We start from the raw sequence: 18,859 nt of genomic DNA on the forward strand, positions 1-18,859 counted from the left end.
AAGGGGGCTTGGTTTATGTGTTTTAATATATACACCTATTGGCACATATGTTGCGTGTGTCTACATGTGTTATCTTATAACATTTGCTCCACGAGTATTACAGACATGCCATGTCATGCACATACTTGTTCTTACATGGCACTTGCATACAGGTGATAACACGGCGTGTTTCCGGGTACGACAATATGCTGTTTATCATGCGCTAGAGGCAGAATATGAAGGGATGAGTATCGATTAATGGCGCATGTCTTGAATATTCAGCACTTCAATCTAAACCACTAATCTTCTATTATTGCTTTGACTGTATTCTTATAAATGCGCCGGAATTTTAAGGAGGAGAACAATCCATTGCTGTTAAAGCCGGAATTTAAAGCACATTTGATCCCTTGGAGTCTTCATTTCTAAAAGTACATGAATCGGTAAAACGCCTGTAATTGTGAAAACAAATGGCATTCATAACGGTGGATATGGTGTGTGTGTATATACTATTATGTATTATATATGATATATAATATAATCTCATCAGATCTGTTCCATTCTTGAACAGCTGAATCACGTAACAAACGTGCGTAACTAATAAATTGTCTTCTGAGAAGGTCTGACATGGTCTTCCCAGGACGCCACGTAATTATTTTCTTTCATTACGGTATTTATTACTGGGGGGGGTTTATGTATTATGACACTCGACGTGCCGTATATGTGTGTGTGTGTGTGCGTGTATACTGTGCGGTTAGGCAGGGTGCCCGGTCAGATAAGAATCGTACAATAACAGAAGAAGCAGTGACACCAGTTGTAGACCAAGGAGGGGGTGGAGGTTGAGGGACAGAGTCGATTCATTCACAGTATCCAGACGACAGACAGGACATGCATGCGTAACCCTTTTGGTCCCTTCTGCACTGAGAGGGTTAAATCGAGAATTGCGCATCATGTCCGCGGAAGAGGGACATTTTGGGATTGCCATGTTTAATTATTTGCAATTAATACTTTAATAACAGGAAGTGTTGCATGAGTAGATCTGAAGTTAGAACATTTATACCATTCAGGCCTCCGCGGTTGGTACCATAATATTAGACAGAGCTATGTGATTAAATCTAGAACTAGTACTCTGTAATAGATCTACTAGATCTGGAGCTAGTACTGGAAAAGACCGTACAGTTATACTTTGAACTAGTACTCTGTTACAAGGCAACACTCTAGGTTAGACCTTTGATTCATATTATTTAACTAGGCGGTGTTGTAGAGTTATAATGGGAAATAGTACTCTTATAACAGCTTGGAAAGGCTAGACTTTGGATTAATACTCTGAATACTATGACCAAGCAGCGTTGCTGCTAAAGCTAGCACTTCGGTACTCGGCTGGGCTGTATAGGTGGTATAATTGTGGCTGACGGGGGGCAGACAGCAGTGCCCGTGGTATCTTACACAGGGTGGCCTTGGTGTAAGGTTGCACAGAACTATTTTGAAACCGTGGCACAGGGAGAGATGAATGTTCAGAGCTGCCGCCTGGTTCTGGAGTTGTGGAGCCAGCAGAAACCAGAGTGGGCCCGGTCTGCCCACAGTCTGCAAATACTCAGCATGCGGAAAACAGAGCTCTGTGTACTGGGAATAGCAAGCTGCCTGTAACTGCTGAGTAACTCTTGGCACTGGGTCCGCTCTCACATTCATCCTGTCTCCACACTCCTCTTTATTTATTTTCCCTCTCTCTTCCCCCTTCTTCTCTCAGATTTCCTCTCCACCACTATCTCCAACTCATGACCAGCGGAACTGCTGCCATCTCGGGGTTTGCGTGAAAGGCATGGGAGAGCGAGGCTAACGTGACCGTAGTGTCCCTTTAATAACAGATCCATTGAGAGCAGTACCTTGGTGCAAAAGCGGAGAAACCTTTCATTGGTTGCTATGGTGATTAAGATATTGGTTACTGGGGGTTAACCGGAGATGCCTGTGTTACTGGTGCTGAGTTGTGAAACTATCTCAAGTCAAAGCGCCCGTTCACCAAAGCTTGCTATTAAAGGCAGGCACATCTGACTCGGCTCACTCCCCTTTCTCGTCTCGGGAAACATCTTGCCGTGCCAGGCTGTGCCAGGCTCACTCTACCATATTTTCTGAGCTCCACTTCCTCTTGCCCTATTTTCATTCCAGAGGTGCAATCACTCCCGCCGGTTAAACCTGTGCCAAGACATAAATCAGGTTTGTTCGAACCGGTTAACTCGGTCGCGTCAGGAAGTAACACATTACGCTTTCCTACCCCAAGTGGATGATGTCTTCTCGTTCATTTCTTAGAGTTGCCTCCAGGTGAGGAGCAGCCGGGGGTGCGGGGCAAGAACCAGGGAGAAGATGTTCTTTTGGGATAAAGTGTGCAGTGATCAGGCTCCCCATGTTTTAGGACAGAGCGCAGTTAAGCCTTCGGAGCACACGAGGAACACGTGATAATTGTCTTCCTAACTCATTGATGAACTCACTTGTGAGAGTGAAATCTTTACCGGAAGAAGGAATGGATCCTTTTTTTCCTTAAACCACACTTGGGAGACTCATTTCGAAAGCATCTAGGAGGGAAAAGTCTGCGGCGTGGGAGGACCCCCCACCTCCCATCAACAGCAGCTCGGACCTGTTTTCTATCAGAAGCAAATTGCTGTGTGTTTTTGGGTACATTTTTCTGCTCTCCGTTTGGAAATACGCGCTGTTCAAAGACACGTGGGGGTTCTCGCAGGAAAGCCAGCGGTGGCAGATCTGGAAACCTCCTGCTGTTGCCGATGCGTTTTTGCAGGGCCTGGCGTGGCAGTGAGAGGGTTACTACATCCATGTTTCCAGGACTTGTGTCCCACGAGAAATCTCCACCATATGAGCTCACAATAAAACTTTCATTTTACGATGCGTGTAACTGTTTCTCTGCTCTTTTCTCCTGTGAACGGCTGCTGCTGGGCTGGCAACTGGCGACTCTCCCCCTGCTTCCGCATCGTCGTTTAACAGCCCCTAGTGATGCTTGGAACAAACGGTAAAGGGAGGTTATTAGGACAGACCTAACCGATGCCTTACACCATGTACATCTGGGGTAAGTAACAGAGCTGTGAGCACCCCGTCGCCTTGCGGACTTGGACCGTAGGCTCTTCAGGGCAGCTCTTCCAATCTGTGAATCTGGTACGGAGCACTGCTTCACTGTAATGGCAGTGCTTACAGGGAGCAGTGTGCCAGCAGACAGGGGTGAAGCCAATCCAATAACGCAACACTAGTATATCCATTGCTCTATGTATAGAACTTTAGACAGTACAAATGAACACATGGGTATGGATTTAATGGTCTGAATATGGTGAGACCTGGCTAGTTGTAGTGGGCATTGGGGGTAACAGATGCCAATAGATCAGAGTCCTGTGATTTAATCCTTGAAGTATCAGCATGATGCCCAGATGGCTTGCAGAGTTACCTGGTAGCACAGAAGGCAATGATTCCTCTAGCAGGGTTCTCTTGCCTGGTATAACCCTGCAGTGTGGATGTGTAAGCAATGGATCATTCAGCGCAATGTTCGTAATATTTCATTGGTATTGATGTGCTGTCTGCGGATTGCGGGGAGACTCGGGTGCGGGTTCCGCAGACCCTCTGTGCCCAGTGAGAGCATGTGGGTCACACTCCGCGGATTTACCCTCAGAACAGACCCAGGATCGTGTTGGACGTTGAATGATTCAGTGTAACTTGTGCTTTGAGATGCTGTTTGTGGTCTTCTCCACGGTGACTGAGGATGCTGGGTGTAGAGCGGGATGTATAAGGTGCTCTTATATGGAGGGACTCATTATCCATGCAGCGTTTGGTAGCTTGTTGACAGCTTTGATACTGAGCTGTGTACGCTTATAACGCTAAAGCAAGTCTTGGATAAAATAGCAAATATAACTCTTACTTATTAATACAGGGTCAGGATATTGCAAAATGATAGACGGGTACCAAAGGGGCAAAGATAACGTACCCCTTGCTGCATGTATTTGACTCCTTTTCAGTGGGGATTGGTATAGAGGGTGTTAACCTCGCACCGTAACCACCCTGCCACACCTGGACACAGGTGTTGTCTTGTGTGCCAGAGCTCACGATCCAAGTGAAGATTCATTTGAGTGAGGGAATGATGCCAGGGGCTGGGGCGGAATAAGCTGAATGGAAGAACTCACCGGGAGCTCACATCTGGAGTCCCCTCCCTGTAGTCAGGGGGCAGCAGCAAGTTGGAGAAAGGGGAGAGGGGGTGAATTGGCAAGAACTTCCTTAAAGATGTGATATTTTAATTGTGCCCGGAAGGCTGGGTGTGATAGGGAGAGCCCGATGATCGGCCAATAATTCCGAATACACCCTGCGCACGGTTCTGCTATTCCAGTGTCGCTCCTTTCAGTTCTCTTACGTTTGATTCCTTCTTTGTAGGACATAAACATATTATATCATGTGCTGTACCCCAGACAAAACACATCAGGGGTATGCAGATACACCTTCTATATTCTGTATGGGGATCCATTATGTAAATAACATTTTAAAGGGGCAACGTTGCAGCTGGGGATGATACAAGATAAAAAAGGTTGCCTTCTCATCTGGTTGAAGAATGACATCATTAGAATGCGTTTGATGTTATCTTGTAAGATGGACTCGGTCAGTCCCATTATGGAGAGATATGTGATAGGTCACTGTAGCAGGTAACAAGTTAACCATTCGCTCCTAAATGTCGTTTTATATAGTAGCACGCTTTGGAATATGTTGGTGCTATGTCATCAATGTTACTGATTTGGTCTCCTCTCTCCTCCAGCAGGAAGCGGTCTGATGGCAAACTCCTCCCCTTCTTTCATGGGCAGTTTCCTTAGCAGCAGCCTGGGCACCACGGCAACAGCACACCCTACAGGAGCATCATCCTCCCCGTCAGAAACCACCTACAGGGGGCCCCATGGAGCCGGCGCTTCCCAGATCTGGTTCTCTCACTCTCATGAAGGTTAGTGACAAGCTGCATTCACATTGGTTACTTTATCCTCGTCTGATGTCATCTTTCAGCAGATATTTGCAGGAAAAAACAAGGAATAGATTCCTCTGACATCACTACCTAGTATGATGGAATGCTGTGTTTTTATTTATGGTACAAGTCCCCAAAAATAAGGGCTTAACCGTAACATGATTAGTTAAGGGAGATACCTACACCCACAATGTCTATCTTTGGGATCCAAATCTTGATGCCCCTCTTTTCTAGGAGTTCGAAATGTTTGCTGGGTATGAGGGTATCACAGGGTTTAGAGCCCTAAAACCCCCAATAATGTGTATAGAAACAGCAGAAAATGGGCTTATAAATTCAATTGTGGAACAAGGAAAAAAAAAAACACCTTAGTTACGTTAATGCTTATTGATTGGTCATATAAAAAGTCAAGCCCCACCCCTGCCACATCTTGAACCTACATTTAATGATTTCTGTTAGAGACTAGACTCAAGTCTTCTGTGTGACCCCTCAGGTGTAGCCGTGCCTTGTTTGTAAATGGTTAAACGTCTTTGAGAAACCAGTCTCTCAGATTATGCCTCTCCTTCCCATCCATCATCTCTGGATACATTTGTGCCACCAGCCAGAGAAAGCTGTTGTTGCTCCATCCCTTCTTTCATCACCTTGTCTCTTCTCACCTCTTCTGGGTGGAATTTCAACAGCCACAGTCTGTCTAAACTTTAACCCTGTTACCCCTACCCCCCCTGCTGCCCCAGTCTCCTCCCACCCCAAACCTGCTTGGTGGCATTGTCTGCAGGCACCTGCAAGCAGAGGGCCCCTGAGTTTATCAGAGATGAGGTCAGGGGGTTATCTTGTCTGAGTCTTCAGAATGACAGGAGGTTTCTGATTTCATCGATTGAGAAAATAATATCCCATTCCTTTTATGTTGCTTAAGAGTCTGACCTGTTATCTAGCCCAATGAGCTAGCACTCCCTTTGTAAACAGTGCAAAGCATAAAGCTGATAAATGGGTCCAAAGTCAACGATTTCCCTTTGTTTTCCTTCTTTTTGAAGATAGTAATTATCTAAATTTCCTTCGCTTTTGATACATTCATAATAATGGGAGCCTGACAATGTTTTTCATGTTGTACGCAGCGGCGGTTTCTAGAAATGAGTGGATTAGAGATTTTTGAGCCTGTAAGAACCTCCCCTATCCTCATGTGAATGCTGCACTTATATAAAGTAACGCTTAGGGACCGAGGAGAAACGTTTCTGCACAGAAGTCGATATATATTTTTATGTTATAGCGCTCCTCCTAGCATAACGTTTCACACGCAGACTCAACGTCCTGGGGTCTCCGGCGTATTTTATGTCTGGCAGACCTTGGACTGTACTATAAACTATTTGTTCCACAATCACTTTATTGGCCGTTACCAAATCATGAACTCGGACCGTAACGTAACATATGTTTGCTGTACTAAAAAACAAACTTTAAAGCCTCGGAAAAGTGAAGCCAAGTCAACAAATGTTTCTTGCATATTCAGTAAGAATGTGGTGAGCACCAAATCTCTTTGGCGAATGAGAGCTCTGTGTACCCCGCCGCGTTTTCCTGTACGTGCCGAGCGAGCGAGGCAGCCCGGAGGGATCGGTGATATTAAGGAGACAGATGATTTTGTCATCAAGGTGTTGAAAGTCCGTTTTGCTCGTGGGGAAGAACACCCATTGTATGAGGACAAACAGTTTTCGCCTGCGGGGTGCTGGGTGGGGCAGCCATATCTTTACAAAAATTTGGCTTCTGCGTGTGTTATTGTGTTAGTACAATGCAATTGCGTATAATGTTGGGTGTTAATGCGCCGGCCCGTGTCTCCTTACTGAAGTGTCACGCTGTTGTATAGTTGGCTGGTTACCAACGCATATTGAAGTCATTGAGTGTAGGGACTCCTGTATAACGCTGTATGGACTCCTGTATAACGCTGTATGTGTGCCTCCTGTTATTTTTAGCATGCAAACTTCTTGTTCGAAGCAAAATCCTCCAGCGTTTCTCCAGGTTCTTCTCTCTCACTCTTACGTTGACGTTCTGCCCCCCTTCCTTCCCTGCGCTTTCCTTAGAATGTGTAGGACGAGGCGGAGGGGGAGGGTGCAGTTGTGGTGTGGCGCGAGCCAGCTGGCATCTTTTCAGACTAGCAGCCGGGCAGCATGCCAGGGCCCCGGGCCAATACCACCTCCTGCTCTCACTTTCTTTAACTCTGCGTGTCTCTGTAGCTCTGAGACTGAACTAATTTGGGAGGCTTCAGGGTGTGGCAAATTAATGGCCGTGCCGTTAACACTACGTTTGCCATCGCTGACACGGTGCCATGCAGAATGGATGGAACATGCCTGGCTGTTACGTCCTGCTTTGAAAGTGTTACTGCCAATCGGTTGAGAGAGCCAGGCAACGTATTTCCCATCAGGATCTCGAGGACTTAGACATGGCAAAGACCCAACACCATCACTTGTCACACACGTCGAGTGACTTTATCTAGTTCATTTGTACAAAGTAAACTGCGGGTTTAGACTTTGCCGTTGATACCCTAAGCCTACTGCTTTCAGCTCCAAGATGCGCACTGGAGTGAAACAGGATTTTTTTGGTTGAGTGACTGGATTTGGGGCTTGGAGCTCTTCGCTACTCCCACTTCTTTGACACACCCAGCCTCACATAGTAACAGAGAAGACTTCACATCTGCTGCTCATCTCCTCTCAGTATGAGCTTCCTCCTGCCCAGCCTTCCTCACCACTGAGAGAGCTTCAGGGCAGATTGGCAGAGGCTCTTATTTTAACCCCACTCAGTCCGTCAAGTGCACTTCTCTCCAAAACATTGCCAGCCAACAGCATGTCGAAACACCGGCCACGTCCGCTTTAAAATGTGTCATCAGTTCTCCTTCAAATTGCACTTACCTAATCGCGCCTCAGCATACACCATCACTGTCATTTCCTGCTAGTCATTAGCACCTTTATAACATACGCCTCTAAATAAAATAATCTGTTTTATAGATTGCAAGCTCTTGGCACCAATGTCATTTTTGTTTTTGTTTTATTGGTTTACTGTTTCCATAACCAAAGGAATTTCCAGTTAAATATATCGGAGAAAACATGAAGCCCAGGCAATAACGAGTTAATAGTTCTGCACCCAGGGGCCCTTACCAACAATCATATAGGTTTCAGACCCAAGGCATATTGATCTAAAAATAAAAGGGAACAGGCCACCAAAGCAGCCCGATGTTCCTACTTTAAGTTGACAATTCTCAGAATTCCCCTCCAAAATATACAATTTGTTCGCGCTTCCCCTATGCCGTGCCTTCTGCGGCCTGCCGCTCCTTTGAGCGTAATTACAGGACACCCTATTTCAAAGTAACGAGAAAGAGGGGTCTAGTTATCCACGAGAAAATGGATACACAATTCTGTTATAATGACACACATTGAGCTTTGTGGTTGTTACCACTAAGAAAGCAGAAATAAACCAATAGTGCAGTGTGTGTTCTAACATTACAAGAATAATAGTTTTTTTCTGGGGGATTTTGCCTGCCATTTCCATCTCAAATGGCCCAAGAGGGACACTTTTTGTTTTAGGGGGTACGGCTTTATCAAGACTTTTCTGTGTGATCTCAAGGACAAAGCAAAGACGGAGCGCCACATTTTGCCAGATTAGTTAGGTCACTTCATCTACGTCCCATCATACAAAGTAAACTGTGGAGTCCTATACCTTTTTTCTCTATGTTCTGGAAAATACTTTCAAAGAATATCACAATACAAGTTTTGTTGACTATAATATAATATATAAAAGAAAGAAACCAGAAAATCCATAAACTGGGAACTCGCATAAAAAGCTGCAGTTTTAAGTATGTCGTCCGGAAAAGCATAGCAGTAGACGTTACTTCTTATCTGCGGTAAGATCCATCGCTTAATGGGAGCAAAAATACATGTAAACAAAGTCCAGTGCCAATTAGGGAGAAGACAAACAGAACGTCGCGTAAACACTGGATGGAATGTCTTACTGTCGCTGGCACGGTGAATTCATTAATGCATTTGTCCGATCATCGTGGCCGGCACGCGTCGCTCCCCACACAGCGCCTTTATGTTTTGTTTCTAACGAGGGTTTGTTGGAACGCAGGTTTATTTGGCGTATGTTTTGCCGAGTCTGTATCCACCACCTGTATCTATCGGCACAGACGTGAGGGGGCAATTTCTCACGTACGTTAACTGTTTAAGCAGCGGGATGGATATGCGTTACTGTTTCTTCTTCCCGGCTCTGCCGCTTATCACTGGCGGGTAGGTCAGGTTAGGTGATGGGACGTGGAAGACTCCTATCTTGAACTATTAACTCTGTAAGGTGCAATTTGTTGAATTCCGCTTTGGTATTTGCTACGATGGCGATATTACCAGTGACCATGTTTGGAAGGTCTTAATAAGTTGATACGTTCTTAAAACCTGGAACTAGCTTGATAACTGTCTCTCAACGCAGGGCTTGTTTACCTAGCTGTCTGGCCATGCAAGTGTTAATAAGTGTGGATTATACAGTGGGGGGATCGGGGTGTGTCTGATCCGGTGGGGGATTTGGCGCTGGCAGATGTTAAGCCTATGTACAGATGTTGTTGTTGACACATAACAGTCCTCTCTGATAACTAACCCGCATCTCAGCCCTCTGCAATGGGAGCGGGTCCTGGCATCTCAACTGACAATAAGGAATACATTTCAAATTGGGTGTAGTGTGCGTTTTAACCCATTCAGTACTGACAGGGTAGGTGGAGGATCCACTCTTGTTCCAAGTTCAGATCCTTTTGGAAAAATAAGTATTTTTGGGGGGGGGGGTTTTGTATTTTATTTACCCTTTCTTGCACCTTCATGATTTTGTTTGGGTGGGTTCTCAGCTACGGCCACCGTTTCTGGCATGTAGTACAGAAGGCGGCTTTGGTATAGAAGGTGTCGGACTAGCTGCTTGTGTCGGTGCCAGCTTCCTGCAGGACTTCCCTCCGTCACCTGATGCGTGTATTTATAAACACAGCTCTGTCTGGTTGTCCTCCCTTCTGATCACCTCCCCTCCCTGCTTCGCCTGGGATCTCCTGCGGCGTTGGGTGTCAAGGAAATACCTGCCGTTACCTTTCATGTGCCTGCCAAAAAGCCAGCAGCTTCAAGCACCTACTTTGTACTCTACGGTCACAAGGAATCCTAGTGTCTCATCTGTTAACCATTCATTTGCTGGAGACTTTCTAACAACCTCTAAGAGGCAAATAAAGGAAATGTATACTGGGTTTGTAAGTCACGTGGGAATGGCAGTCAATAGAACAAGCAGTTTGGGACTGTTCTAATCTAGAACAGCAATAGGGAAGGACTCGAAAGTGCCACACATGCGAACCATACATGTGATGCCTGGAATGTAATTTTCTTATTGGCTGGGGTGAAATCAAAGTAATTCTTCCAGCTCTGTGATGGGTCAAGGGGGACTGAAACATTTGTGTCTCTTATTTTAAAAATTAAGTATTCCCGGAGATTCTGCCCAAAGATGGAGAAATGATTAAATACATATTTTCATTCTAAATGCTGGTAATAAGTTACCAGCCTACATATGGCTTTATATAGAATTATTGAGACCATTTCCTCCTATAACGCATAGCGAAGATAATTCGCCTTAGGACAGAGCAGGGTTTCTTCGCAAAAAGGATCCTGTACCCGCTCTCATTTCTTTGAGGTTTCTGTTACATGCTCCCTCTCTTGAAATATCATTTTCCATCCTTGTTTTTCTCCCTCGCATGTCCTTGGGGCCTGATCCTCCTCCTGTTCTTGTTCTGTTCTCCTCTCTGGTCACACCCTTGGTGCATACTAAACTCTAGAGGTAACACCAGATAGAGGAAAATACACCATTGTATCTAATAAACAAACATTACTCCTTGTATTGTCTCATCAGCACAACTCCAAACCCTCCTCTCTAATTCTCATATGTCCCTGTGGTGATAACAGCCCTCCCCATCCTCCTCCACTCTAGACAAGAGGAGAGCACTCAAGAATTTAATTAAACTTACAACCACTAACCAAAATTCCTCTGACTGTACACATTTCTTGCTTAACCCCTCCAAGGCAGAATACAAGGAACCGCTTTAGCACGGGCTACTTAACGATATTCCCAGAGGCCTCATGTAGACACGTGTCTGCTCAGTATTCTTACACGAGGGTCCACGTATATAGAAGTATATCGCTGCTCCTCACAATTCAAACTTAGGATTTTAAAAGGATGGGGCTGAGACAGAGACCCCTTTTCCCATCGGGTGGACAAGTCTGCTAACTTCTGTGATACTTTTGTCACTGTTGCTCCCAGTTACCGGATACATATACTAAACCAAGCTGAAGATACATTTTCCAGTAATAATATGTTACTGAACTGGAAAAATGCGCACCCAGGGCGCCGCTGACTGCATAAAGCTTCACACAATCCTTCTCTTTTTCTCCCGTCTTATGTCATATTCTCATTTGTTCGCTTTATCTGTACACCCTCCCTAGCATGTCTATCTCATCATTTTGTGACATATATACACAAAGACTTGTTGTCTGTGTTCCTGGCCTTGAATGAAGCCATTTCAGGCCTTGGCGTGGGCTCCAGGCTTCAAAGCGGCTGCACATTCTGTGCCTGGGCATCTCTGCCCCTTGCCCTGGGAATTCCTGAAGCGCAGCTGCACTGGACCTCATTCTGCGTGGCTCAGAATTGCCAGCACTGTTCTTGGACTGGGGGCCGAGACGAGAGACTTGGTTTCCATGGGGCAGCTGTTCTAATTCACAAGCATAACCCCCAGCCTTCCTTCTAGCTCAAAGGGACCTTATCTTCTGCTAAGAGCGGGAGGAGAGCTGACATTTTTAACCCCATAACAGACAGAGCGAAGGCTTCCAGATATAACTGCATCGTAGCAGGAAAAAGAAACCTTAGCACTGGGTATAACTCCTATCATGCCCCTTTTAACAGGACGCTACAATTCTTAACTGTATCTTGTAGTGCCTAACCAGTTGTACATTGCTGCTGCTGCGGAAACTCCCTCTCGTGACTGCCCCAGCACACCCTACAAACATCTATTTACTGCCCTCTATAACACTGACTCAATACCTCCCCGACTGCTTCAGAGTTCCATTACCTACTGCACCCTACTTTTCCCTTTGCTTTACCCAGCCATTCCCTCCTAATTCCCTCAATAACCCCACCTCTCTTCTCAACTTTCCATTCAAGACAACTCTTATCCTACCTGTCCTGACTGCACTCTCTAGCCCTATCGGTACCTGCACTCTAAAGCTCCTCCCCTGACTGCACTCTCTAGTCCTATCGGTACCTGCACTCTAAAGCTCCTCCCCTGACTGCACCCTCTAGCCCTATCGGTACCTGCACTCTAAAGCTCCTCCCCTGACTGCACCCTCTAGCCCTATCGGTACCTGCACTCTAAAGCTCCTCCCCTGACTGCACTCTCTAGTTCTATCTGTACCTGCACTCTAAAGCTCCTCCCCTGACTGCACTCTCTAGTCCTATCGGTACCTGCACTCTAAAGCTCCTCCCCTGACTGCACTCTCTAGTCCTATCGGTACCTGCACTCTAAAGCTCCTCCCTCGACTGCACTCTCTAGTCCTATCGGTACCTGCACTCTAAAGCTCCTCCCCTGACTGCACTCTCTAGTCCTATCGGTACCTGCACTCTAAAGCTCCTGCCCAGGCCGCAGCCTCTAATTCTTCCTAAGTGAGCTATAAAGCTCTTCCAATGACTGCACACTCCAAATCTTTCCTTAATTGCACTCTAAAGGGTCTTCCCTGGCTGTACCTCTCACTTTTTCTGTAACCACTAACTGCACACTCCCAATCCCCCCCTTACCTGCTCTGATTCCTCCCCTGAGTGCAGGTGATTCCGTTGAGTTAACATTCTGCCTCTTCCTTTTTGCACATTCGTATCCCCGCTCCAGCCCATCCCCAAATCTCTCACTCGAGGGGTAAGGTTGATTAATTCCAACTGATGTGATATAAAATTGACATTTGCAGTAATAATCCTTTTAAAGCTTTTAAACCGACTCATCTCCTTGAGTTTTACCCCCAAGATACAACTTACATTCCTTGTTGCAACAGGTTGGATGATTGTGGCCGGGGGAGGCACAGAGCTGAGCAGATGTTCACCTATAATACCCCAGAGGAGGCATAAGGAAAGGGCTGGGAGGCAGCAGACGAGTCCGGGGGTCAAAGGAAGGTTACATGTGGGAAAGGGGCATCTGTGGCAAAGGAATTTACTGACTGGTGTTTACTTAAATGAAGGCCAGTAAAAGTCTTTTAACAACAAGCAATTAAAAGAGACAGCTGTAACAATTTAGCAAGACTGGAACTCCTCTCTTTCAGCCCTCCCTTTCTGAGAGAGATATTTCCACTTCAGGTCAAAGGAACACAACAATTTTATGGCTACATGAGACATCCTGCATCAGAGACATATTATATCCAAGTTCATCCATGTACTTTTACAACCCCAGTAATGGGGAGACGTCAAGGACTTGACATAAACGCACATTCTACGCGTAAAAATGAAGCTTCCAGCCACGAATACAGGTCTTCTTTCACTTTTAGGATTTTTGTCTTTTTTAAATGCACATTTTAAATGGTGTAATAGTTTTAGCAGCATTATCGGCATTAGCTTGGAGCCATTATAATTCTGCGGAACTCTACCGCACAGTTCTGGCCTCACTAATGGCCTTCTCTCTACCTCACCTACTACGGCCGGGCAAATCACCTTCCACCGGTGACCATAACCGCATCATATTCTATGCAGCTCGAGAACGTATGTCCAGATGAAACATTCATCAGTGATGGAAAACACCACCAGGGGCAGAATGAATTCTGGCTACTCTAGTGTTGGTGGGACCTTTGGAGCGTTTAACATAAGTTCCGTTTTTTGTGTAGAGTTCTGTAACATTCTAACTTAATTTTTTTTTTGATCCTCAGCTTATCCTCGGTTTTCAGCCAGCCTGGCCTCCACGTTCCTACCCATGAGCCACTTGGACCACGGGAACAGCAATGTCTTGTACGGACAGCATCGTTTCTACGAATCACAGAAAGGTAAGTCTAGCGTTAAAGCTTTTAACCGGTCGTGTTATACTAGAGGCATATATGCCATCTCCCTATTATAGTAAATTCCACTTTTTCTTTTTGCGCCCTTGACACAAATGTCTTTTCAAACATACACAAACTGTGCGTCGTGTGCTAGGCGTAGACCTATAAAAAGCGTTGAGGCAGGCTGAAATGATGTTTATTTAAACAATACCTTTAAAGGATTCCTGCTGTTTAGATAAACTATTTGTAGATTTTTGAGTTTTATTGGGTAATGTTGTCTTTAGGCCCCTTTTTTATTGTTCAAGGGACCCATCAGGATAAACTAGTTTTTCCTTGGTTTGCCATCTTGCATAAATCTGGATATTTGCACTTTGTACAGAGTCCTGTGTGCCAATCGGAGTATTATTCTGTATGTGTTTTTCTTTGTATAGTCCTAAGCTGAAATAACAGGACCGAACTTGAATTTTTCAGTGACCTGCATTTACTTAAACCTTCTCAACGTGCTGTTTTTCTTGCTACATGAAATTCCTTCTGTAATCCTCCGCTAATCTGCCCTTCGTTGCATTTCTGAGGCTTGTGTGCCAGTAGGGGAAGCATTATGGTGGTAATATCAAGAATGGACACCAAAACAGAAGCAGCGGAAGGCCCAGGAAGAAACATGTTGATGTTCTCCTGCCCGTACCTTGTAGAGATAAATAGACATAAGTAGGGAGTCCTTCCCCCCCCCTACTCTTGTATAAGTGTAGCATGTGGCCCGTAACGAGTTATTTCCGATTGCTTTCTTTTTTTCTTGTTTTGGGGGGGGGGGGAGTCACACAGGAACGTGATATTTCAGTTCTAAGTGAAACGTGGATGTTTAGTGTCCGTAATATTGTGCTGCACGCGTATTTCCAGCGGGAGGAGCCACATGCCCCATAGATTTAGGTTAACATTCAAGTTTTGGCAGATTTCATTTCACCGACCAGCTGAATAGTTGAGCGCGATCTGTTTTTTCCTGCCTCTGGCTCACAATCTGTCTCTATTAAAATGTTATATTTTGACTCTTTGAATCTGAACAGGTGGGGATTTGCCCCTGGGTGAAACCCAAGGCGCTGGTCCCAGGCTGACCGATTTCTGGAGTCTCTATGACTCTCTTCATCTCCTGTGCTGACAGAGAAGCCTCCTAAGTGGGATCTCACCTTTCATAATATTGTGTTTTTCCCCTAATCCAAGGAAACAGTGAGACTGTGGGTTCTGTTCCCCCCTCCCTTTGCTCCCTATTATTTGGCATAGAAAACAGCAGAAATTACCTACATTTGTGGAGGTCCTTGTACAAGCGGGGCGCTGCATGTAAAGCAGAAACTTGTGGGGGGGGTGAGGCAACTAATTGCTAACCTGGAAAGAGTCGTAAATTCCAAGCAAAGTTTCCCTTAGAATCATTTAGAAGGATTTGCAGACTTTTTATCAGCTATCAGTTGTGATTGCCTCAATTTTTGTATTGGTGTAATAAGAGGGGTGCCACAGCGTGAACCTTTTTTGCTTTTATAATAAAATGTTAACTTGTTTTGCAGATAATTTCTATTTACGGAATCTTCCTGCACAACCCACCCTCCTGTCTGCCAATCACAATTTTCCCAGCATTGCAAGAGCGGCTCCTGGTCACCCCATTGGCTCCTGTAGCCGAGACAGAGAGAACAGTCACATGCAGAAGATTCATAAGGACACTGACCGTTACCTCGGGAGTGCCGAGTTAAGCAAGGAGAAGATGGGGAAGGGGGAAATAAAGGAAAGGCACTTGGAGGAAGAGGGCAAGGAGAGGCAGAAAGTGGTGCTGCCCATGGATAGTCATTGTAAGGAGGATATGCACCAGAGAGGCTCATGTGACAATCGGACCAAGCACCTCAATTCTTGCCTGATGACGTCCAAGGTGCTAAATGGGGACACCAGCAAAGCAATGTTGTCTAGCTGCACGGTCGGGGCGGGGATGCCTCGGCAAGGCAGCCAGAGCCGATGTGCCAAAGACATTTTGAGGTCCGACCGCTCATATTCACAGCATGAGCCCCAACAACCGTACAGTGAGTGCCTGGAAAGGAGGCAAATGCTTCACCACTCTGTATCCTACACTGTCCCGTCCAGTCTCCCCAGCATTCCCGCCCCTCTTAACACATCCACCGGCTCCTTTCCCTGTCTGCAGCTTCATTCCAACCCAGATGTGGTATGCTCTTTGCAGGACAAGGCTGGCAGGGAACTGAAAATGGGCAGGCCCACATTTGTGCCTTCTGTTGGGCACTTCACTGACAAAAGCCGGCCTTTTCAGGTGGCCCAGGAGAGCTGCCACATGGACAGAAGTGACGGAAAAGACAAGAGCCACGAAATGAACTCTGACTCCCACCATCCAGGGTCTTACGCTAATTCATTTTCCCATTTAAAAGCTGAGGCTAAAGTGGAGAGGAGGTCAGAGTGGCATCAGAACAGGATCAAAAACTTGGAATTTTTGAACAGTGTGGGCTCTGATCCTGCTATGCAGAGGGCCATGGAAAAAGGGGGATATTTTGAGATGCCATCACAAGACTGTCCACGTCCCAATCACCAGGATACACACTGTGTCAAAAATAGCCAGTCCTGCTGCACTTTAGACAGGCCCATCAAGGAACCCCAAACCCATGGTTCTCAAAAAGTAGCTAGGATAAGGCACCAGCAGCATAGGCCCCCTGACATGGAGCAATCAGGAAATGGCCATGATGGAAAGAGAAAAACCATTGAACTGAGCTCGCTGGGCTACAACGGCCCTCACCTTCCCCCGTGGACAGAATCTCCCATCTCAATGAGTGAGGACAGGAAGAACTCTTACCTTGACCCCTTCAGCACAAGTTTACAGCAGGCTGCGCTCATGACCCCTGGCCCACCCTTAAGCCAAGAAATGCAAGGCCCAACCGATGAGGTCTCTGCCATGAAAAACCTTTTGAAGTACAGCAACCAAGCACTTATAGTGGGGCAGAGAGCCCCCTTTGTGGGCTTGGGCAACATGAAAGCCAGCTGCTCCCACCAAGACATGAAATTCCACTCCAGCAAGTGCCAGCCTGAGCAGGAGAGGATGGATTGTGCCAGGAGTCGGGAAAACGAGGCATCTCAAGGAGACGGGGAAGTAAGGCAGCCCCCTGTGGGTATAGCAGTGGCAGTCGCCCGCCAAAAAGACACGGGAAGCCGCCATGAGGCATCCTATGGGGGCGGTTCCAGCAGACAGAGCAGAAATAGCATGGGACAAAAAGGTAAGCAAAGACCAAACAATTTGCAATCATAAGACTTTGGTATATTTTGTTCCTTTATATGAAAGGGCTATACTGGATTTGCAATTATACTTGGTAACCAGTAGGGGGTAGACTGTGACCTTTAAGGCTTTGGGCTAGTCCAACCAATTTGTCCTCCTTGGCCAATGGACACAACCCAAATATGCACTCTACATGAGTGTCCTTTCTATCCAAGATATGCTAGATCCTACCTCCATCAGGTATACCCTCTGACTATATGTGGAATCACAAGCTGTTTTAAATTATTCACATCACAGTAGACATGGGTCTGTTAGCGCCCACCCTTTTTCCTTGACAAAAGGTTATACTAACTTTTAAGGCTACATGGTTATGGTTACTAAAATGGAGATTATGCATGTATACAATGTACAGGGGGACGCACTTCAAAGCCTTGTATTATATTGTATAATAGTATGATATCTATATAGCGTGTGTGTTGTGGACTTTTTTGTATAATTTAAAAAGCCACATGTTGAACCAATGATGTAAAATTTAAATCCAATTAAATTCTCAGACGTACGGGAATAGAAAACAACATATATCTGGCCCCAAAGTTTCCTTTTGGAGAGCCCTGTGGGGCAGCCACCCCTGAATCTCAGTGTTGTGAAGCCTACGCGTTTGTTGCATGTGGCATTATAGGCACATGAACTGTGCCAGTACTGAGTACTTATGAATCCTACTCAATCAGGATTTGCACACTGGATTCCTCTGGGAGGAAGCATTGTGTGTGTGGGAGGAGGCGTGAGAGGTTCCTGTCTGATGTGTGATGAGAGTGATGTCATCATGTGGTTTGGGGGGGGGGGGGGCAGGAAGGAAATATCCGGGGTTACCAGAAGCCCTTAGCTTGCCTAGGACACATGGCTTTCATTAGCCGGCCTCTAGGCCAGTTTCTTGATGAGACACAGCTTCCAGATTGAGGGCTTTCTAGTCTAGTCAGACGGCTAGACCTGGGAGAATCAACAAATTAACTACTGCTCAGCCTTAACCCAGAACTCCTGGCCCTCCAGCATTAGAGGAATTAAGAATTAATTATATTGGCCAGATACTTGTATTAAAATTAACCAACCGTAATTGTTTATATTGTGGAATCCCTCTAAAAAGGCTAGAACACACAAGGGCCCAATCCTAATAAAACTAAATATAAAAACAAAAACAAAATGACTTTGTACAAGATTAAACATTTGTGCCTTTTAAAATGTCTTAAAGTTGTGCATATAGCGTTAAATGTATCCAGTGCCAATTTCTGTAGCTTAAAAAAGGGACATTGCTTCATTTTCAAGGCTATTTTTATTTTATTTGTAAAACTTTTTTGTAACTGGAAATAGACACAGCTCGTCCAAAACTGGGCATCTTGTCCAAACAAATATTACAAATCCAGAAAAGGAATTCAACGTTCGTTGGTTAGGTTTCCAATAAATGGTGAGATACGTTAAACATGAGAAGTTATTTTGCTGTACAAAATGATTACAGTGTGTATCGGGTCAGTTTAGCCTTTCTATTGGCTGCTTGCAGGGCTACAACATATGATTGAGATTAGTTTCTCTCCATCTTTATCATATTGT

The 18,859-nt window shown here is 45.5% G+C and overlaps 1 protein-coding gene across 1 annotated transcript in view; it reads left to right on the forward strand.

The window, feature by feature from the left end:
* Nucleotides 1–18,859, forward strand: part of LOC149278713 (BAH and coiled-coil domain-containing protein 1-like) — a 51,798-nt gene that overhangs the window by 13,397 nt on the left and 19,542 nt on the right. The window contains exons 2-4 of the mRNA XM_089501798.1: nucleotides 4,769–4,948; nucleotides 13,903–14,016; nucleotides 15,561–17,258. Coding sequence (XP_089357924.1) covers nucleotides 4,769–4,948; nucleotides 13,903–14,016; nucleotides 15,561–17,258 — 1,992 coding nt within the window. The remainder of the gene's footprint in view (nucleotides 1–4,768; nucleotides 4,949–13,902; nucleotides 14,017–15,560; nucleotides 17,259–18,859) is intronic.

Source organism: Sceloporus occidentalis, unplaced genomic scaffold, assembly GCF_023333645.1.
Source record: "Sceloporus occidentalis isolate IW3139 unplaced genomic scaffold, rSceOcc1.0.p SCAF_182, whole genome shotgun sequence".
NCBI classification, from domain to species: Eukaryota; Metazoa; Chordata; class Lepidosauria; order Squamata; family Phrynosomatidae; genus Sceloporus; species Sceloporus occidentalis.